The sequence below is a fragment of the Agelaius phoeniceus genome, chromosome 26 (genome assembly GCF_051311805.1).
Source record: "Agelaius phoeniceus isolate bAgePho1 chromosome 26, bAgePho1.hap1, whole genome shotgun sequence".
Classification (NCBI taxonomy): Eukaryota; Metazoa; Chordata; class Aves; order Passeriformes; family Icteridae; genus Agelaius; species Agelaius phoeniceus.
Genome location: NC_135290.1, coordinates 1739120 through 1761748, shown reverse-complemented (window position 1 = coordinate 1761748; position 22629 = coordinate 1739120). Strand labels below are relative to the sequence as shown.

Genomic DNA, 22629 nt, shown 5'->3' with positions numbered 1-22629 from the left:
GGAGCTTGGAGCAAGCTGGTCTAGTGGAACGTGTCCCTGCCCATGACAGAGAGTGGGACTGGAGCATTTTTTAAAGATCTTTTCTAACCCAAATCATTCCAGGTTTCCAGGATTAGTGCCACAGCAAAAATAATCATGTGGTCCATAATTTCCTCTTTATGGCTCTCACCTCAGCCAAATAAAGGGTCCTTTGGGACATAGGAGGCAGCAAAGCTTCATCGCCCGTGTGCTGGGTTTTGTGCAGCTGTGCTGAATGTGACAGCTATTTGTTCCAGGAGCTCTGTGGATCAATAACTCTGCAGCACTAAAAACATTTCAGTTCCAGGGAGATTTCAGTAAAGTCAGCTCTGCACAGCACTGCAGAGCTGCTGGGACACTTCCAAACATGAGTCAGGCTCTGGCATGAGTGAAAGATGGAAATGGAGGATGCACTGAGCACCCACTTTTCCTCTCTTTAAACCTGAGCTTCCAAAGTTTGCTCCCTGTTCTTAAAGAGAGTCCTAAAAAGTCAGGCTGCTGAGATTGCAGTTACTAATGAAATGCTTTCCCTGTTGTCAGTCTCTCACAGAATCCCAGACCTGGTTTGGGTGGGAAGGGACCCTAAAACCCATCTGGTCCCATCTCCTGCCATGGCAGGGACACCTTCCACTGTCCCAGGCTGCTCCCAGCCCCATCCAGCCTGGCCTGGGACACTTCAGGGATGGGGCAGCCACCAGGAGCAGACTTTGTCCCACTGCAAGACAGACAACCTGCTGCAGAAAATGTCATAAATGAGCCAGCTAATTACATTTTCTGATTGCTGGCCCTGCTAAGTGTTTTGCATTACATGGTTAATTCCTACCCCGGGATAAGCATCACTTTCCTCCTGCAGGAAGAGTTGCTGGCAAAGTCCAATGAGAATTTTATTTGCATCTACAGAAAGATTTTCAGTTTTGTTCTGCTGGCTTGGACACCAGTGGGGATTAATATCACTAAGAACTGCAGAACTGACCCCAAAAATGTACAGTGTTGGTTTGAAATAACATCTCAGCCATTAAATTGAAGTTCCTTTTTCAGTAGTAGCAAGTCAGTTCCTGTGTGATGCATTTGTGTTTGTCCTCAAGCCATTGGGCCCAGGACTGGGCTGTGAGGAGGACACAGACCATGGCCTGCAGCCATCAGCTCCTGGGCTGTCAGTGGGTGACAGGAGCAAGGTTGTGGCTTTGGGTTCCATGTAATCAACAAGATTTTCTGGATTAAATGCCAGTTTTGCAGCCAGTGTTGCCAGTGACTTCCATCTTGACTCAATCCATTATATTTTTATTACTGGTTATTGCAGACATCCTTTTTCCTTCCTGTTCTTGGAAGACATCATTTTCTCTGCTCAGACAAACTCCACTTGTATAACATGAGGGGCTATTTTCATGCTGTTTAACACCTGGAGTTGGTCAGCTTCATACAGAAAATCCTTACAGGAATAAGAGGCCTAAAGCACTGAGCAGGTACAGAATACTTCAAATAATTGTTTCATGCTCTTGTTAGTTTTTATAGTTTGTGCCAGAAGCTCATCCCATGACTGATCACAAGATTTGCCTTTGCTCTCAGGAAGGGGTTCAGGACCAAGGCAAACTGCTGTGCCTTGAAAAGCCACTTTTATAAAAACTTCAGTGTTATCCATTAACATTTGGCTGTAGAGTGTCAAACCAGGTTTTAGAGTTTGTGATATTTCCATTTGTTATTTATTCCAGTAGAAGACTAATGCCCAAATCTGAATCTGTCAGGATAATCTTCATTTGAACATGAGTCAGAGGTGCTTAATTCTTGTACATGAAAATCCTCCTTTCCTGTAATCGGGTTATGGGTGAGTTAGGAGGAGTTTTTGTCTTTTCCACACTTAGGGTATTTGTAATAACAGAAACTCTTCCTTCTGTGATTTTTCCCCACCTGTATTTACATGGAGAGAATTGTATTGACTTGAGCCTTTTAGAGTAAGCTGTTGTCTGTGAGTCAGGGTGACATGGTGTGTCTTGGCTGGTGGAAGTGTGTTTTTAAGGCTCAAATCATGCTTTTGAGGGAACAAAAACATAATAAAATAGATGCCAGCTCAGGCTGGACAGTGCTCTGAGCAACCTGGTGTAGTGGAAGGTATCCCCTTCCCAGTTCCAGGGAGTGGAACTGAGTGAGCTTTAAATTCCCTTCCAACACAATGCAAACTGTGATTTTGTGATGCTGTGAAGTGCCTTGAAATGATGTGTATGGCTGAACTTGCAGTGTATGGAGATTTCAGCACATTGGTGATAGGATGTTCTTTATTGCCCTCAAGAGAAGAAATGGTGGATCAGTTTGTTGGATCCATGATCCACATCTGTGGTCATCAGTCAGTTCTGTGGAGAGGGCAGGAATTAGTGGGGCAGTGGGCACCTCAGTGAGGAGTAAATGTAGGAATAAAACCCAATGGAATGGGAGATCAGTTCCTTCCTTACAGGTGAGAGGTGAACTGCTCAGTGCTGCTCTGTCAAAGCAGGCAGGTCCTGCATCTTCCACAGACCTTGTGTCCACACAGCAAGTGGGGTAGTGGTCACATTGCCCTCTCTGTGTTTATTAAAATTCTTCTTCCTCTTTTCAAAAACACTTTTTAGTGCAGAACCTTCTAGTGCCAATCGCATCAGTCATTAACATTTCTTGAACTCTGAAAATTCTGTGGGTTTTGTATTTTAGAATACAGTGAGTGCTGCCACATGTGCATGGGATGATACATGGTTCTGGTGTCAGCCAGAAATGATAAAGAAAAGACAGGCTATTTTTAATATATATTATAGAAATTACTGTTACTGAGACTGTGGTAAAGCATATTTATTAAAACTGCAATTGCAAACTAAATACTAAAGGGTTGACCAGAATTATTATTTTAAACCATTTTCAGGCCATAGCAATAATCTTTTCAATATTAAAACGTTTTCATTACATCAGGATCTGGCACAGGATAGTTACTGGGACTGATTTTTCTCGGGTGTTGGTCACTTTGTGGCTGTGGGGTGTTTGTGTGTGCACATGTGGGATTTTTTCCAGGGGGATTTATATAGAATTAACTGCTGGCTTGTAGTGTTTAGCATCAGGCTGTGTGTTTGAGTGGTGCTGCACATCCATGGCCATGGTGGGAGAAGGGGCTGCAGGCTGTCCTTATCTTGCTGAGTTTCTCACATTCCTCCTGCCCTGCAGGGCTCCTGTTACACGGGCCCTGATGGCCTTGCAGGGAATGTTCTGGCAATATGTCTCATGCTCAGCCAGGATTTTGTGTGTAAAATAGAAGTGTGGTCCCTGTTTGCCCTCCTCACATCTCCTGAGGTGGATCATGAGGGGGCAGAGGGGAGGGGTTTCAGTACCACCTGTTTTGGTGCAGAGATGGGGGGATTGATTCCTTGCCTTCCTTCTGCTTCACAGGGACTTGATAGTGAAAAACCTCAGTCTGCATCTCTGTTTTGCACACTCCATTAAAAAAAATCTGGGATCACTAATGTGCAGCTCAGTTTGAGTGATCTGGTTGTGCATTGTCTGTCAGGCTCCTCATTCTTGGACCTTCTCAGCCTTTCCCAGCACCACAGCAGCTCCCTAAAACCAAGAGATTTATTGCTGCCTCAGAGACCACTCTCTGACCTGTTGGGCTTTTATTACAGGAGAAGCAAAAGAACAACCTCCCAATCTTTAGCTGCAGATCCCAAATTTAATTTGCAGGACAGGGAACTATAAAGATAAATTATGTAAATGGAGGGACAGAGGCCACTGACCCCCAGAATTAGTGCTGAGGGGCTTTTGAAATTAGCCTTTCATTGTAATGGGCATGAGTTTAACTTGGAAATGCAATATGACAATCTTTGCATGTAACTTTTTCTCTAGTCCTCTTTCTCTGGTCTGGAATATATTTAAAGACTTTTACTAAACCACTTCTATTAATTTTACTAAAAAAAAATGTTGTGCAGAATTTCATGTCCTTTAGAGTTCAGACTGTTAAAATGTGGAGAAAATCCCATTTTTCTAGCACTAGTGGTCAGTGATGCTTTATTACAGACACTTTTACCTTTTCCCCATCCTCTGTTAAGTCTCTTGATCTTTTATGGATTTGCAAGGATAAAAGTGCAGTGCTTCTTTTTGGCTTGCACTGTGTTAGCTTTGCTCTGCTCTTTTGTGTTGAACACCAAACCTGTTTGGTCCAACAATGAGACTGTCTTGAAATTCAAATTTTATGTTCAAGGAAACAATTACTGAACATAGTATTTATGTGTTCAGTTCAGATATTTACAGTTAAATATCTTAAAACCTGATGGGCTCTGTGTACCTCTCTATGATCTTTACTTTTCCACAGTTGCTGGCTGGATCCAGGCTCATTTGCTTCCTCTAAAAAAGTTTAATAAAATAGGAGAAAAGAAAATGTTTGAGAGTATCAGGAATGTGCCTCAGTGTTCACACACTTTAAAGTCAGCCTGTGCAGTTTGAAAGTTTAACCAAGAGCCATCTCCTTTGTAAAGAATGCAGATAATTTTTTTTTCCTGGCAAAAAAAAAAAAAAAAAAAAGGTAACCTGATATGAGTCTGACAGTGTCGTTTAGTTAAGTGCTTCCATCTGTTGCTTGCTATTTCCCTTACTCATGACCTCTCTTTTTCTCTCCCCCTCCTTCTCCTTTAGCCCCTCTGAGGAAAGCAAAGTTTGTTGAGAGCCCTCGAATCCCAGAGTCCGAGCTTGGCTCCCCAACCCTCTCTGCCCAGAAGCTGGACGTTGATGCATTCTGCCCTGGTAAGCTGCATGCAAAGGCTCTGTGCAAACAGGGGCAACAGGCAGAAAGACTTTTAAAATGTGTAATGTGGCTCCTTTGGCTAGATGGTTGGTTGGACCTTCCCTAAGCAAGTTTCACTGACTTGGAAATTGGAATAAGTGTTAATTTCTGATAACTGCCCATTTACGTTTGTTGCTTGCAGTTTTGCATGTGGCTGCTCTCCCCTCAGAATAATTTAGAAGGTGTAGAGAGTTGCTTTTGAGAAGATAAAAATGAGCCAATAAACATACTTGCTTTAAATTTAATTTTTAATGCTGGTCTGCAGAGAGGCTGGACTAAAACCACGTCTCAGAAACATCATTAAATCAGCTAAAGCAAAACTGTGGGACCTTGTTACCTGCATCAAGGAATATTGGGGTGTTTGCTTTTCTTTTGTTAAGAAATACCTTCTAACTTATGTATCCTGTAGCAGTTGCTCTGAAATGCATACACGTTGCTTGAGGCCTCTGGTTGAAAAATAAATAAAGTGGGTCATATCCCTGCCTGGCTCAGCCCTGTTCATGTCTGTCAGCTCGGGCAGGCTTTACCTAAATACCCCAAGCAAACCCAGCACATGGGAGTGCCTGGAATCTGCAGCTCAGTATCATTTCCACTTGGAAGTGGCAACCTGGGGAAGGCTGTGGAGGTGCTGGCAGAAGGCTGAAAACAGCAGCAAGTGTTTTGGTGCATTCTGTGCTGAATTCTGCAGATTCTTCCCCCTGGCTTTCCTTGATAATGAACCATACTCACCATAGGCTTTGGATGGAAAAAAGAATGTTTAATAGGTTGGAATGGTGTGCAAATATGTGACATCTGCCTCTGAAATCTGTAGCTACAGTCGCCAAGGTCATATTAATAAATGACTCTGAAATCAGGGTGTTGATTATTCCTGTGGCTGATGAACTTGTTAGAAGAACTTGTAGAGTGCTCAAAATTGGAGGAATTAATTGAATGTTGTCCAGATTTTGAATGTGGGCTTTCTTGAATGTATTGTCTGAAAGAGAAGTTGTCTCAGAAAATCAAAAGACAGTTCCTGTGCTTGGCAATGCCTAATTTGAGACCACAGTTGCCTTGAAAAGTGCTGCTCCTATTTCAATCATCATGAATTACAATTAAAAATGTGCTGCTGCAGCCCTTTTTTCTAACTGAATGGCTTCAACTGTCATGTTTATAATTGTTAATAATTATAAACTTATTATGATTGCATCCACAGAGAATTATCATTGCATTGTAAGATTAAAAAAACATAAATTCCACATTCCCACACCCAGACATGTGCCTCCCCTCTTCCAGAGCTTTGGAGGCCAGGACTCCTGCCAAGCCCAGGGATGGGCTTTGACAATGGGATCTGCAATTTCTTTAATTTCTTTTTTCTGCTATTGGATCTCCTTCTCTTGCTGATAGTTTAGTGATCTGAAAGGAAAAGTGGAGATTTGTACTGCCTTGAAGTGTCGTTAAAGGAACATGGAGTGTCATTAAGGAAGGAAAAAAGTGACAATGGCAGAGTTGTCACAGTGGAACCAATGAGGCTGGAAAAGCCCTTTTAGAGCTTTGAGTCCCAACTGCAAACCCAGCTCTCCCAAGGCCACCATGTCCCCAAGTGCCATCTTGGTGTACTTGGGAAAGGGAAATGAGGTAAGAGCAGAACAGTACATGCCAGGGAAAAGCATGGACTTGGAGTCAAGGTAGAAACTGCAGGCTGAGAGTTCAGTTTGTTTCAGTTTCCTTAAATGTGACCCCAGGGACCTGTTAGGGAGCTGCTCTCTTCATGTGTGCCTGTGTCCAGGGACTGTGGCCAGGTTTATATTGGCAGCTGGGACAGGCAAGGGAAGAGAGAAGAACAGAATCCATTGGGGAAGGGTTTCTGAAGCTGTTCAGGGAAGAAACTGCCCACATTTATGGATCCCTCTGTGAAAGTAGCAGTAATGAGGGGGCTGGAGGTTTTGCTGGTCTGGAAGGATGGATTCCAAGCTTGAGATGCTCCACCTTGGAAGAAGTAGGTGGTTGGAGGAGGATCCTTGTGTAAAGAGGGAAAGAAAGGAAGAACTGAGTTGTGGTCAAGTCACAGGAACCAAAGGGGACACAGCATCCAGCTCCTGATGGGAAGGTGGAGGAAGAGTCCTACTGCAGATCATGCCAAAGCTTCAGGCACTGCCTGGAATCAGTTTCCCAAGGAAATACAACTCCTTTCTTCTGTGCTAGGCTTACATTAACCCTCTTCTGAAATGTGTGCATCCTGTGAAGATCTAGCACATAGTGCTAAATCCTTGAGCATTTCCAAGAATAACGGTGTGAGATGAAAGAAGGAAAAAAATTAGGCTGATGATCTGCCTGGCAATGGAGGGGAGGTGGAGTGGTTTTTAATGTGATCCCTGACAAAAAATGTAATTAATTATACACTTGAAAGCAGTTTAAAACACTAAATAGCAAAGAAAAGAGAACATTAGCTACTCTGCATATACAGGAATAACGATTTCAGTTTGAGATGCCGAGAGGTGAAATTTTGCTCAGTATCAAAATGTTTATTTTAAGGCTTCAGGCAAGTTTCAGCACATTCCAGGGAGGTGGTTTCCTGAGCAACTGCAGTGCCCCTCATGCTGCTGGGGGGGAGATTTGCCTGTGACATCTTCAGTGTGAGTCAGTGTGGGGGAGTGACGTGCTCCCGACGTTCCAGTGCCGAGGAAGGAGAAAGAAGATCACAATACCAAGTGGAATCATGGAGGGACATTCTAATACCAAGCACAAATAGTGAAGTTTTAAGCTTGGTATAATTTCTTTTTTTTTTAATTATTACATTCATTGTATAGAGAAAAGAATGTAGATACTAAAATATTAATAAATCTTCTTAAATGAATTTAGAATTAGGCCCATATTTTATAGTTGTTGCAACTAAGATGATGGCAAAAAAAAGCTGTTCCATGACTTGGAAAAACGCCTTTCTACCAGAATTATCACAGAATAAGCTGAGTTGAAAGGACCCACAAGGATCACTGAGTCAGATTATGTTTCTGTAGATGGTTTTGTAGTTGCAGAGGTTGTTCAGATTTCAGTCCTTGACTCGAAGTGTCCCTGATGGAGAAGGAGTTCCTTGTCTCTTCCCTGTGTGGGTAGTGAAGCCCTGGCACAGATCTCCCATCCCTGGAAATAGTCAAGGCCAGGTTGAACAGGGCTTAGAGCAACCTGGTCTAGTGGATGGTGGAACTGGATGAGCTAAAAAGTCTTCAACCCCCATCATTCTGTGACTTAGCAGAGTCTTTATAAGGAGGGTCTTGGAAGGTTTCTGATCCATCTCCCCTCCTTGTCTCTGCTCCAATCCTGCAGACACTGTTTGACAGAGGCATTTGTGTTTTCCCTCTTGCCACCCCCCTGAAGGCAGGGCGGCTGGGGATGACAGCCTCACACGCATCGTTGCTCTTCAAGGAGGATAACGTAGAATAGCAGGAATTGACCTTCAAACCTCTGTTGTTCAACTGCCAAACCTTTCCTGCAGTGATTCTAATGACTCAGTTTAACATGTAGGGGTTTTCCCCCACGTTATCACGCCTCACTTCTGCTTGCGTGGTAAACTGTCCTGGCTTCTTGGTTCTTAATTGTGGTCACGAGGGCATCTTTCCTTGAGCTGCTTTTTGTTTTTCATGCTAGCTAAACCATGTTTTGACTTCTAAGTGCTCAGAAAATCTGTTGGAGATGGATGGTGCTTTCAGGTAATGGCCTTTTGCCTCAGATTAATGTTTGCAGTTGCATTTTATGTAATTTATTACCTTGGTGTTGTGTTCCAAAGGCTAAGTCTGTTATGACGTTATCTTTTAATTTGATTAACTCCTTCTTCAGAAATTTTGGGACACAGATCTTGAGTGTCTGGTTTGCTTGTTGCACATTAGGCTGGCAGGCGTCTGTTTTCATCCCTGATTGAGTTAGGAATCACTGCAGTGCTCCTGCCACAGACAGGGAGGGGAGTGATTTACCATGGCAGCAGCACTTGTGTTCATCTCATCGCTCCTTTTTCTCTCCCTTTGGTTAAAGAATTGTTGAGCTTGGCATCTGCCTGCTGCTGCTTCTCTCTTTTTATCACGTAAAATGTGCATTTTTCATTTTACATTGTCCACGTGTTTCTCCTAAACACAACAAAATGCTTCTCGGGTCTTAGAAAAAGCCCTTTAAGAGGGAATGCGGGAACCAGCAGTACTCTCTGATTTTTCATTGTGAAAATACAGGCACTGAGCCAAAAAAATCCTACAAAACCCCAAACAAATTTTGCCAGCAGGATTCTGGTCCAACCTCTGTCATATTGAAGAGTGATGAACTGGGGGGAAGGAGAGGAAATAATCAAACCAACCGTGATCTGACAAATGGTTTTACTGTTGAATCTTGTGGTTGTCCCAGCACTGTCAAGCCCACTGACCTGAAGGGAATGGGAAATCATTGTGATCAGCCCTAATTGCAGAAGAGCCATAATTTGGCACATTGGTTGCCATGGAAGCGATTGACTTTTCTCATGCTGTTCCTGGGAGGATGCTGTTGGTTCCTTCTGCTAGATCAGGAGATGGAACCAGTTTCAGAATAAACTCGTGTGTTACAAAACAAGCTCCAGTCTGGTCTGGAATTCTGGATCAGAGGGAGGAATACTGAAGGCATTGCTGGAGTTCCAGCTGTGAATCCTTTTGGGATTGGCCACAGACCAGTTGCCATTAGGTGTCATCGAGTTTGCTCGAACTGAAAGCTGTGACTGGGAGAATAGTGGTGGGGTCCAGAGTTTGGGGTTCATTGAATCTTACCAAAGCAGAGCTGTTCAAGATAAGAAGTGGAAATAAGATGAATCCCATAGATTATTCCCAAATGTTTTAACTGTTAAATAACTGGAGACAGCATGCTTTTCTCAAAGCTTCCTGGTGCAATCTGTTAATACCCAACCCTTACAGGGTTTGGGTTCAATCTACCTGGAGGAGAAAAAAAGGGGAAAAAGAGGGGAAAAGGCTGTAAATGATCCAAATTCTGTTTTTGTGATGAACTGCCCAAGATTAAAGTGTTGTGACTGCTTTCACAGGTGTAACCTAGATGGCTCCTCAGGTGTGTTTTGCTTCAGATACTGCAGCAGCAGTAGCAGCAGCCTAGCACCTCTGGCTGCCCATCCGGACAGATCCCAGGGAATCCAAGGAGTTGTTTTCCCTCAGCAAGCTGCAGTGCTTGCTTTCAACTGATCTGTTGGGAACCAGTAACATTTTTGTGCTAATACTTAGGCTTTTTGAATATTTATAGTTTTATGCCAGCAAATAAATATGTACATAAGCAAAGCAGCCCTGCTGGTTTTGAAACTGTCAGTGTCGGGCCTGTGAGGATCAGTGTAAAACCTTTTCTTCCATATCTGAGCAGGTGGGGCAGATTTCTCACTGATTGAGTGACTCTGGCAGAGGAGTTTCCTCTTCTATCATATTATTTTTTGACAACAGGAGCACTGATGCTCTTGAATCCCAGCATGGTTTGGGTTGGGTGGCACCTTAAAGATCATCCAGTCCCACCCCCTGACATGGACAGGGACACTTTCTAGAACAGGTTGCTCCAAGCTCCATTCATCCTGTTTTTGTCATAAAAATGTACTGGAGGAGAGGGGAAAGAAAGAGGAGTGGTCAGTAATTCTATTTCTTTTTTCTCTACAGTGTTTTGAGATGCTGTTGTTTTGTTTCACCTCATTATGGAGGCAACCCCCTCAGTATTCATTTTACCATTATTGTTAGCTGTAACAATAGAAGAAGGGATGGTTGCATTTGTAGGAAACTGCTCTGTTCTTTTACAAGCCTGGTTCCCATGTCCCAGTGCCTACGGATGAAAGTCCTTGAATTTCAGTGATGCTATGGAGAGCTGCCCATAAGTGAAAATATGCAGTGCTCTGAAAGCCACACCATGACTTGTGCTCTCTTGCCAGTTGCTGTGACTTCCTCACCCTCCCCAGGGTTGCAGAACAAGAACTTCTTTATTCTTATCTAGCGTGACTGTTGTTCCCCTGGTGAAATTGGTTTCAGTCGTCAGCATTCCCTCTGTCCCATCTGCTCTGTTCTCCAGGGCAGCACAGCTGCCCTTGGACCCTGAAGAAAGGAGCTCAACTTGTGCATAACCTCCTGTACCACAGTAGATTTTCCACCTCATTAAGCAGAATTTTTGACGTTTTATGTCACTAATTATTTAACTCCAAATCGCTTGAAAATAATTACCTTGAGTCCAAACATGACCATTTTGGCCAGCTGCCAGCTTGAAAGTGCTTGGAAGCCCTGGTTGGCTTCAAATTCCTCCAGTGCCCTGGAACTTACTGCAGGCTCCAAAATCCTTGTATTTGGACTGAGACTGTAGCAGCCTTCCTCCCTGACTCCTGTGCCTGCTGGTTTTGTTTCTCAGAGTGAAGTCCCCACTGGCTCTTCCATATGTTCCCATGAGGAACCCTCCATCCCCTGTCCCACCAGGTATGGTCAGCACTCAGAGCAGGTCCCTGCTGCTGCTCTCTGCTCCTGGCTGCTGGCAGAGTCTGCCCGGGGGGAGCATTCCTGGGCTCCCTGCTCTGTTCCCATCTATTCTGGGCATCTCTCTTGGCTGGCAGGAGCTGTGGTGATGGGTGCAGTTACCTGCACGTCTGTTACCTGTACCTGCCTCCTTCGGTAACTTCAGTGGTGTTTCTCCACCTGCTTTATACAGATGAAATTACAGCTTCTAATCTGTATAACTTCAGGGCACTGTGAGGATAGTGTGGGTTATTTTATTTTATTTGAGTGGGGGTAAGATTTTTATAAGTATAGTTTATGTTTTAGAGAAAGAACAAATGTTAAATTGATCTCATCCACACGGACCCTCTCCAATCATTGAAGATACACAATTAACAACAGCCCTATACATTAGTTCTGTTAGAAATTTGTCCCCAAAAGAATCAGAGAATAACAGACTGGGTTGGACTGGAAGGGACCATTCCAGCCACTGCCAAGGGCAGAGAACCTTCCACTAGACCAGCTTTAAGCCGGGTCCAGTCTTGACTTCTAATTTTAAAAGCTGGCAACAGTAAATTAATCTATTTCTGTAGCAGTTATTACATCCAAACAGAACTTTTGAAGTCTTATTCAGGTACGTAATGGTAGGTTTTCAGGATTGTTGTCAGTGTCGTAAATGCAAAGACCATAATTTAGTCAGATTTGCTTTTAATAAACTTATCCTGGGAAGATGCTAATAGATCAGATCAGGTAAGGACAAGGTCTTTGTTCTGTCTTGTCTCTTGCTGGTGACCTCCCACTTAACAGTGGTCAAAGGTGACAGTAAAGTGTTATTTGCCTTATTAAACATTTGGCTCATTTTAATGCTCCTTGTGTTTTGACCTGGCAAAGCTGCCTTGGAAGAAGGAAAGGTGTTGGTCAAAATCCTCTTCTACAGACTCTACTCCCCAAGAAAATGATGGAAAATACTACGTTATATATCTATATATATATATTTCTGAAAGTCTTCTGCAACTTTCTTTGTGGCCCTGTCGGTTGGCCAGGGTTGGCCTTACCACAAAGGGAGCAGGTTTTTAAAAATTCTTGTCAGATTTCTATCACCTGATAGAAATAAATTATGTGAAAAATCAGAGGAAGGAATGTGAGAGGTTTTGAAAGAGAGTTGCTGGAATTAAACAGATTATTTGGGTGGTTGTGATGCAACATGCTGGTGGAGGTTAGGATTTTTATTTTTTTTCTTTTTCTCGTGAAATTTTGTCCCATTTGTTGCTAAGAGACAATAACTAGGGATACTTCAGAGAACAAAAGATGTGGCTGGGAAGAGGAGGAGGAAGAGGGAGAAGGGTGCAGCTGGCTACTCTCCTACCTGAGGGGTTTTCTCTTTAAAAGGACAGAATTGGGTGGAGGGCGAGGGGTGAGGGGCTGGGCTCGGCTCTTGGCATCGGAGGAGGAATGTCACAGACAACTTTTATGAAAAATCCTTTCCTTAGGATTTTTCCTCCTGAGAAGCTGAGAGGCCTCAGGAACAAATGTAACCAATGGTTATCTGCTGCTGTGGAATGCAACAGGTGGATCTGGGATTGGTCTCATGTGGTTGTTTCTAATTAATGGCCAATCACAGTCAGCTGGCTCAGACAGAGAGTCTGAGCCACAAGCTTTTGTTATTCCTTTCTATTCTTAGTTAGCCTTCTGATGAAACCTTTTCTTCTATTCTTTTAGTATAGTTTTAATGTAATATATATAATAAAATAATAAATCAAGCCTTCTGAAACATGGAGTCAGATCCTCGTCTCTTCCCTCGTCCAAGAACCCCTGTGAACACGGTCACAGAGGGACAGCCAAGCCGGCCCGTGCTCACTGCAGGGCCGTGCTCTACCATGGGTGAGCCTTTGCTTGTAAGAGCAGCTGCTGAACTGGGACCTTATTCCCCCCGATGTGACTGGAAAGGACCTTCACCATCTCTTGGGATGCCCCAGAGGAAAACCCGGGACCCCTTCCCGACGGGTGCATCTCCTCTGCTGAGGCAGATGCTACAGAGGAGCCCGGCTGCCGCTGCCTCAGCCTTTTTCACTACTCTCAAACCCAGCACCCCGTGTCCATCTGACGCCAGCGGCTCCTGCTAAGGCTGCAGAGCTGTCAGTTTTTATTTTGTTTGCCACCCCTGGGGGTGTGCCTGCCTCTGCCTGCCCGCCATTGCCGTGAGGGGACAGGCGGCCGAGCCCGCGGCACAGCGCCCCCTGCAGCCATGGGCGATCATCGCCCCCGGGAGCCAGCAGCGCCCCTGCCGGCCGTGCCAGGAACTGCAGTGAGGGGAGGATGCAGTCGGGTGTTCGTGCCCGGTAAAAATAGATTAGGAACTGTGGAAAATAGGTTAGACTAGAAACTGTTGAAAAATAGTTGGTAAATGTTAAGCTTGCACTGTTAGTTTGGGTATGGTAAAAGGGGTGAAAAGGGTAGTTATAAGAAATACGGCACTCGGTGTACCGTATTGTACCTAAGTGAAGTGCGCCACCTCCCAAGTGAAACGAGCAGGCCTGGACTGAACTGTAAGGGCCAATAAAGCGCCTAAAACTGGATTTGCATGAAGGAATGGAAAAGGAACCGATCCAAAGGGACAAAAAACTGGATAAAAAGAGGCATCTGACCCTTGGAAACTGTGCTGCTCCACCTGGGACATCGGGGACATCACTGCTGAGGAACACCCAGCGCCGATCCTCGATGGGAATGCTCCTGCTCGGCCCGTGGGCGCCCTTGCTTTAGGCCTTTCTTTTTATTATCATAAATGCTGAAATTGCTTTTAGTACCGGGAATCTGGTCCTGTTTCTAACAGTGCCAGAGCTGTTTGTTTGCCTTGTATACGCATTTACATCCTGGTGAAGAACTGGGGTTTCTTTTCCCATACTTGTCCTGAAAGCCCTGTAATTTTGGATTACAGTAATTCAGAGGGAAGGGGTTGCATTCTCCATTCCTTCCTTGGCAAACACCTGTCTTTCAAACCAAGACACATGCCTAATATTGCAAAACAAAAACAGGCTTTGACAAACACATAGTATTTTAAGGAGTGGTTTTTCTCTTTTGGTATTAAAAAAGCCTTCTGCATCAATAAGAATGTACTACACTGCTCTCAAACTTGTCCGGAATAAAAGGTCAGTTTAAGACCTAAAAATAAATACAAACAACTTTATTTACTGGCCAATGCCTTTGATGGATGCCCTTTGACATCTAGTGTTGGATGTCCAGAGCTGGAGCACAGCCCCATATTCATTTCTTTGAGCTAAAGTGCCAAAAACTGTAAAGAAAGAAACAATTTCATCTCTGCTTTCTATCAGTGGAGAACTTACTGCTTCCGTCCTGATGTCCTCGATTTGTTAAAGAGCTCAGGAACATTTTTGGGGATCAAAGTGTAATCCTGTTTCCAGGAGATATTCCAGATGCCCAGGCTTGTATTTATGATAACTGGCCTTTTATATATATATATATATATAAAAGGCTACATATATACATATACATGTATATGTTCAGTAATGAGTGCCCTCTCATTTCCCTCATTCTTTTTCCTTTGGTCCACAAGGGCCCCCCTGAGCCTCCTTTTCTCCAGGCTGAGCCCCTTTCCAGCTCCCTCAAAAATTGACATTTTTAGAGATGCATACAGGGTCGCCTTCATCCCTTAGTAGTTAAATTTTTTTTAAATCTCTTCTCGATGTAAACAAGACTAATGAAAAAATCTTCCATTAATTCTGAGATTAGGGGGATATGCAGAAATGGTCAAGGATATTTTCCAAATACAGCTCAAGTGTATCCAGAATAATTTAAAGCAGATGTACATAATAATGGGACAGATTCAGGTCACATGGAGGTAGAGAATTTGTTAGATAAAACTCTGCAGTTATGTAATTGAAGATCAGGGTCCTAAGTGGTATCAATTATTTTTGCCCTTCCATAAGTGCTTGCTTTTGCATATAGCTTTTTTTGTTGTTGTTTTTTCATTGCTAATTCAAGGATTTTTGATTTCCTAAAGGTAAATCAGTCTCATACTCAGGCAGATTTGGGGATGGGTGCCTCTAAGGGAACTGTTACCCAGTTCTTGTTATCCACTCACTGAAATAGATTTCAGCTGGTTTGAAAGTAAAAATATGACAATTAAACTAAAAATATTCTATGGACTACAGATGCATTGTTAATGTCTCCCAGCAGCACTACCCTCCACCATTTATCTAGAATTAGATGAGGGTGGCTATCAAACCAGTCACAGAATTACCAAATAAATCATGAAGAAATTTCATTTGCTTGTAAGCAATTGCAGCTGAAATATGTGGCAGCTTTCATATAGGAATTGAAAGGAGGTCACAGAAACACTTTTTGAAAACGACAATGTACGAAAGAACATTGGACATTTTGAATGTTATGGTTTCTTGAGAAGAGCAAACCTAATAACTCTGCCATAAAATGATATATTTGGTTTTCAAGGAATACTCTGACCATTTATGAGCACTTATGAACTCAATCCTGCTGCATGTGATGCCTACAGAGGTGTTAAGAGTTGACCCCTTCAGAAATCCAGAGGGTATTTCTAGATAAGACATCTGAGAGAGCTGCCAGGCTCTGTAAAATTGCTCTTAAATGGCCTAAATCAGGTAAATTCCAGGGTGAAATGCAGAGATCTGCTGACATATTTAAAGTGGGTTGAATTTTTTGAAGGGAGGATCAGAGGTATTAAATTGCTTGACAAGCTCAGGTTGTATTTCTAATTTGCATTTTTGCAGTTCAGTCAAAGAAAAAGTCATTAACTAAAAAAGAGGCAGAAGTAGATGGAAAGTGTGGGGGTGTTCACTGCTGGGATGTGCTAAAATTGTTCAGAATAAAGAGAAAAAGGTATCTGTGTGAGCCTTAGGTACCTCCACTTGTTGCAGCAGACCTCTCATGAGGGGCAGAATTGAGCCAAGACACAAACTCTCATTTGAGAGTTGAAGTTAGAGTGCAATGTGGTTGCAGCACCAACTGGATAACACACAGGAGAAGGGAGACAAAACCAGTTATGCCCTTTCTCTGAACCTAGGAAGAGAGTATTAGGCCTTACTGTCAGCCCTGAAAGGCAACATAACAGCTTTTCTCCATAAAACCCATTCACAGGCACTTCAGAGCTGCTCTGTCTGTTCTTTGACATTCAGTTAAACGATTCCACTTATTTTTTAAGACTTTAGGAGGGGATAATCCAGTACAACGGCGCTTTGCTTAAATTCAAAGTTATCTGTACTTTGAAAGCCAGGTTGTAATAAAATAATTGATAGTTTTATATGAAATCTGAAGGTCTCACAGCTCCACTGCTGTGGTTCAGCTGGTGACACCTTGTACCATGACCAGCAGGGAATGAGCATGGAGTGACAAGACAAGGCAGAAGAGCCTTAAGCTGAAGGAGGTCAGAGTTAGATCAGACATGAGGAAGAAATTGTTCCCTGTGAGCCTGGTGAGGTCCTGGCACAGAGTGCCCAGAGCAGCTTTGGCTGCCCCATCTCTGTGAGTGTCCAAGCTTGGATGGGGCTTGGAGCACCCTGGGACAGTGCAAGGTGTCCCTGCCACGGCAGGAGATGGGAATGGATGGGCTTGAAGCTCCTTCCCATGCCAAACCTTTCCACGATTCTGTGAGTTACAGTCACAAACTGGTTTGGGTTGAAGGGATCTTGAAGATGTTGTGGTTCCAATGCCCTGCTGTTATCAAAGCACACAATTATTATCCTCTATATCTTCAGTGTACCTGTACAATGACTTGAGGCAAGATTGCAGTTTTCTGTATTTTACTGGCGACATCCAGGTTCATGCCCCTTGGAGATGTTTCAAGGGTAGTTTAAAAGAAGTGGGGGGTTAAGGACAAAGTTAAACTCAACCTCCAATGAGTGAAGTTTGGTTGGGAGTTGTTCCCAGCACTAAGCCAAAGGAAACTGGCTGTGCCCAGTGCCCTGCAGCTGCCTCACCTGGGCACTCCTGAATCCTCCCAGGTGGGCAGTACAGAGGTAGATCCAGCTGTTCCTTTCTGCTCCAGATGTGTAAGTCAGCATAATTAGAATATTTTTAATATTATGGTTGTGAAGACAGAATGGTAATGCACAATAAGCTGTGGAGCCATATGCAGGGAATGGCTTTCACCAAAAAATGTACCTTTAAAAATGTAGTATACCTTTTATAGAAAGAAATAACCTTGGAAATAAAAGTCTCTCTAGTTTTTCATTTTACATAAATGTGTCTGTTCTGGCTTGGGCTCCTAGAGCCAGTAAATGCCCACAGATTGACTGTGGGTGGTCAGCAGTTCCTCAAATTGGGCCATCCGTTTAAATTTGTCTCTCTTAAATCTCTCGGATTCGCGTCAGCGTCGGTTCGAGCAGCACAATGGGGATTCAATAGCTCACACAGCTTACGTGGACTTACTGTATCATCCATTTTCATAACAGGGAAGCCACGGTGGAAGGACAGCTCCAGATGCTCAGCTCCCACAGCTGGTGGTGCTTGGAATGCAGCCGCGGTTGCATGGGAGATGCTCCCGGGTTTTTAATTTGCAGTAGTGCAGATGAGACATCCAAAAATTGCTGTAAACTTCTGTGAGGGGTACTCTGAGATTAAATGCGGATTTCTGGAAGCGACTGGCTTAAATTTCCTGAGGTTTTGTACATATCCCAGGTTGCATGATTTGTGGGTTTCAGTTACAGTTATCAAAAAGCAATATTTTATTTAAAGTAGCATCCTTTTACTGTTGCTGCAGGCTGAGTGCTGGAGGAGCCCAAACCAGGACAGAGCTAGGAAACAGAGATGGGCTCTTTTCCAGATTGTACATTATCAGATGAATAATTAACTGTAGACTAATTGCAAATCCTAATTAGTCCCCTATAACTGCACTAAGCACAGTATTACTTCAGTGTAAAGTAGTAAGAACTTGACCTTCAAGCTTTAACCCTGCTATTGGTGTGAGCAGGAAGGAACTTGACTTTCAGAACCCAAATTACATGTGCGATACTACAAGTCAAAAACCTCCCCAGGTTTTTGTTCCTCCTTTTTTGTTATAAAATTAAAAGGCTACAGAAATGCCAGTATACATGCCGGGCTTTTTCCCATTGTGCATTGCTAGAAGATTGTCTGTGCTGCTTTCCCTACAGCTGGTGGGGAAAAAAACCAAAAAACAACAGAAAAAATCATTAGGAATGTTGGTTTTGGCCTGTTTTGCAGACTTGATGGGGAATTTGTGGCATGGTCCATAGGGGGAGTGCAGAAAGTGAGTTGTACTTGGAGAGACTTGATTTCCATATGACTGTGAGTGTGCTGGGGACAGAAGACAACAGTGGAAGTTGTACTTTCACAAATCTATTTTCTGTCCTGGTCTTTCCTGTTAACTATTCAGTAGCACAGGTTGGTTGCTCTGCAGCTTGTGGAGCACCTTCCAAATGGCTCTCGTAGCCTTGTCTTCTCTGTGAGCAACTTCTCTGTGAGAAACAGAGAAAAGAGAGCAAGCACTCTTCTCCAGTGCTGGTCTGGAAATTCCTGTTCCCTGGTTGCTCTGGTGCTTCTGGTAGAGGGACAAGATTCCTAGGTGTGCTTCCATGGGAGATGCTGAGAAAATAATGAGCAGTGAGAGGAGAAGCAACAGTTAACATTGGAGGAAACTTTTATCTATGGTACATGACCTAAAATTAATGACCAGCACGGAATGGTAAAACAGACTTGAATAACGTGAATAACCTGAAAACCCGGATACTGAGGGTACACAGCAGGTACAGGTGTTGTGTCGGTAAAACCACTGAGCAGCAGCCAAAAGTAAACAATTCCTGTCTGAATCTGGTTTCCTTGTGTTTAGGTGATACTGAGCAAGAGCTGGGACCCCCTCCATCCGTAGATGAGGCAGCGAACACACTCATGACTCGCCTGGGCTTCCTCCTCGGAGAGAAAGTCACGGAGGTTCAGCCAGGGCCCCAGTACAGCATGGAGGTGCAGGACGAGAACCAGGTATGGCCCCTCTCCCCCTGATCCCCAGTGGCATGGGTTGGGATCGCTGTGGAGTTTGGGAGAGGGTGGTTATTGTCTAATTCCATGGCAACCAGGTGTCTCGGTGTGACAATGAAATAATGGTGCTGAGGTAAAGGTTGTATCTCCTCATCTCACCGTGAGTCATCCTCACAGAACAGCAGGCCGTGGTTCAGGGATCAGCCATGTGAGACAGCTTCTGTTGTTTTTCTGTTTCTGCAAATGTAGGAGTGGGCAGTGTTTCTAATCAGATTATAGTGACCAAAATAATCTGTACTTGCCTGGCATCTTCTCTGTGATATTTCAGAAGTACTTCAGTAGTGTTACATAAAGACTTACAGTCTCTGCAGAAGGGAGAGGGAAATAGTAATAGCCCGATTTTACAGATAGTCATGCTTCTTGTTCATATTTGCCCAACAAGGTGATTTCATGCTTGAAAACAGATAAAGAAGGCAAATCATAGAATCTTTATTGTGATGGAGCTTGTTATATCCCTGGCTGGCTGGAAAGCTTTGGGCTATGATACAGGTTTTGTAGAAACTGTCTGAGCCTGAGTTTCTTCCTCCTTTTCCTCAGGTGTGGACAATTAGCTGTTTTGCTGAGAGTGAAAATAGGAGGCCTTTCCTCCCCCACCCCTTTTTGTATTTAAATTGACAGATGGCTAATCCAGCATGTAGCAGAAGAGCACAAAACTCATCAACCACTTCCAATTCTCTGTTCTTTTAATTGTCATTGGGTGACTCTGCATGAGTCACTCAGATATTTAACATAAATGTAATCCAGAGTACCTGAATTCCTTAAAAAGAGAGTCAGTGAAAAGTGGCCTGTCGTCAGCACAGAACAGATGTGGACCTGTTGGAGCAAGTCCAGAGGAGGCCACGGAGTTGGTCCAAGTGCTGGAGCCTCTCTGCTCTGGAGCCAGGCTGGGAGAGCTGGGAATGCTCAGAGTGGAGAACAGAGGCTCCAAGGAGACCTTAGAGCCCCCTCCAGTGCCTAAAGGGGCTCTGGGAGAGCTGGAGAGGGAGGTTGGACAAAGGCCTGGGTGACATGAATGGCTCCCACTGCCAGAGGGCAGGGTTAGATGGGATCTGGGGAAGGAATTCCTCTGTATGGGGGGTGAGGCCCTGGCACAGGGTGCCCAGAGCAGCTGGGGCTGCCCCTGGATCCCTGGCAGTGTCCCAGGGCCAGGTTGGGTTGACTGACTGACACAAGACAGTTTTGATCTCCTGCATGAGCTACTTGATTGAGAGCCAAGAAATGTGAATTTGTAAAGTTTTTGGCTTTAACACATATGTTACACTTTTAAGACTTCCCATTCAATTTCTTAAAGCAAGTTGTGGATTTAAAATGGACTGTACGATACATTGGGCTAGAAAATGTCCTTTTAACAGGCGCCTATTTCAACTGAATACTTCAAAGCCAAGCAGAGCTTTCTACTATAAATGGTTCCTTTTGTTGTTACCTTTTGACAGAAATTAAAATCCAATCTTTTTTTCTAAAGCCAAAGATGTCTTTGGAGAATAAATAAAAGAAAAAATCTAAAGAGAAATAGCAGACTTGTCCTCTAAACTAGATTGGTATCTTTGGCTGTGTGCTAATTTTTGCATGAAAAAGTTTTCCAGGGCCTTTGAATGCTATTCATGTTCAGGAGAAGATAAAGAGAGGCTGGTTCCTCAATTACCAAGTTAATTTTTTCCTTCCTTTGTAAGTGTCTCCTGATGACAGCACTTGCCTTGAATCCTGGAATACTCAAGGCTGGAATTGACCTCATGAGGTCAACCCATCCATGCACCCCGGAGGCAGGGCTGGATTCAGGGAGGGACTGTGGCTCTCAGGGCTCATCCAGGCAGGGTTTGAATGAAGATCTCCACTGCTGGAGATCAGTGGGCTCTCCTGACAGCCTCTCTTGGGGCTCACCAACTTTAACTGTGAAAAACATTCTTCTTCTACCTGGTAGAAAATGTCCTGGATGGAAGCTGTGACTGCTGCTCCTTTCCCTTTCCAGTTGTGAGAGGAGCGTGGTTGTGTCCTCTCTCCAGGCCCTGCAGGTAGTGGAAGGGTGCAGCTGTCCTTGGATGCAGTGTACCTGTCCTTCCTGTGGGCTGAATGAGCTTTCTCCATCAGCCTCTGCACCTCAGCCCCAGCCATCTCACACTGTTGGGGCTCTCTTCTCACTCTGCCATCTCCCACTGGCTGTCTCAGCAAACAAATCCTGTCCAAGCTAAAGCTGCTTCTGAATTGCAGCAAATTTTGGTAAAACCTCTCCAGATCTCCATCCCACACTGATTTTCTTCCACTGCCTTACTTCCATTCATGTTGAAAATCACGCAGTGAGACGTTTATGGGATTTGCATTAATTAAATTAATTCTTCTATTAGCCATTGATTGATTAAAATCTGATTGAGACTTTGACCAGTAGTTTGCACTTGAATCTAAAAATTCGAACAATTTGTTGGGGTTTAATGTGTTAATTTACACGAGCTCAGCAAAGAAAACGTTCTTTGTATCAAAAGCTGCTGCTTGTTATTCCAGCCATGCTTTGCCTTCTCAGGCAAGACAATAATTATTTGCCATCTCACCAGTGCTTAAGCTGAAAGGAAGATAAGGAATGGGAGCATTTTTACTGAAACTGCCCAATCTGTACATCTCTACCATGCCTTCTCCCCCAGTTGCCTTATTTTGAATATATCCAAGGATATATTCTCTTATCCAGATTGTAGTAAAATTGTATGTTTTCTTTGCTTTTAATCGTGATTTCCTTAATGGGAGATCCCAAATGCTGAGGATTCAATCCTTTTTCTCCTACTTTTTGGGAAATTCTTTCTAACTGTATTGTCTGCCAGAGCAGCACAAAGGACACTGAGGTTCTGGCAGAACAGAGTAATTTTTCAAAGTTCAGTGAAAATGTGACAGATGAAACAGCAGCAATAATAATACAGAATGTTCTGTCAATGGAAATTTATATTTAAAACTCACACAAAGGAACATTTTTCTATATCAATACAAAAATAAAACATGTCAATCAATGCCAAGTGATATACTGTGTTATTTCATAATTTCCAGTTGCAAGGAGCTTGTTCTTCAGGAGCTGCATTGATAACACAGCAAATAAAGGAACTTTTATCACTTCTGGCATTTCATGAAACAATAGTTTTATCAGCTGGAGGGAAGATAAGTGTACCATCCTTGCACTGAATTTTAATTTACTTTAAAGTGCAATGATTTCTATGTTTTAAAGTTAGTGGATGTTATTTTGTACTGAGATAAGTTTCAGTGGGGATTTGTTTAAAATGACAGTTAAAACAAAGACATAGAAAAACTCCACCATAAAGAATTTATAATAGTAATAAAGCTTTACATCCTTGAAGATCC

General features: G+C 43.4%; 1 protein-coding gene across 7 annotated transcripts in view; it reads left to right on the top strand.

Annotated features, from left to right (window-relative positions):
- TANC2 (tetratricopeptide repeat, ankyrin repeat and coiled-coil containing 2) overlaps window positions 1-22629 on the top strand; it is a 146665-nt gene that overhangs the window by 57544 nt on the left and 66492 nt on the right. For all 7 annotated transcript variants that reach the window (XM_077190752.1, XM_077190750.1, XM_077190751.1 and 4 more), the window contains 2 exons: window positions 4660-4767; window positions 19091-19239. In XM_077190752.1, the coding sequence (XP_077046867.1) occupies window positions 4660-4767; window positions 19091-19239 (257 nt within the window). The remainder of the gene's footprint in view (window positions 1-4659; window positions 4768-19090; window positions 19240-22629) is intronic.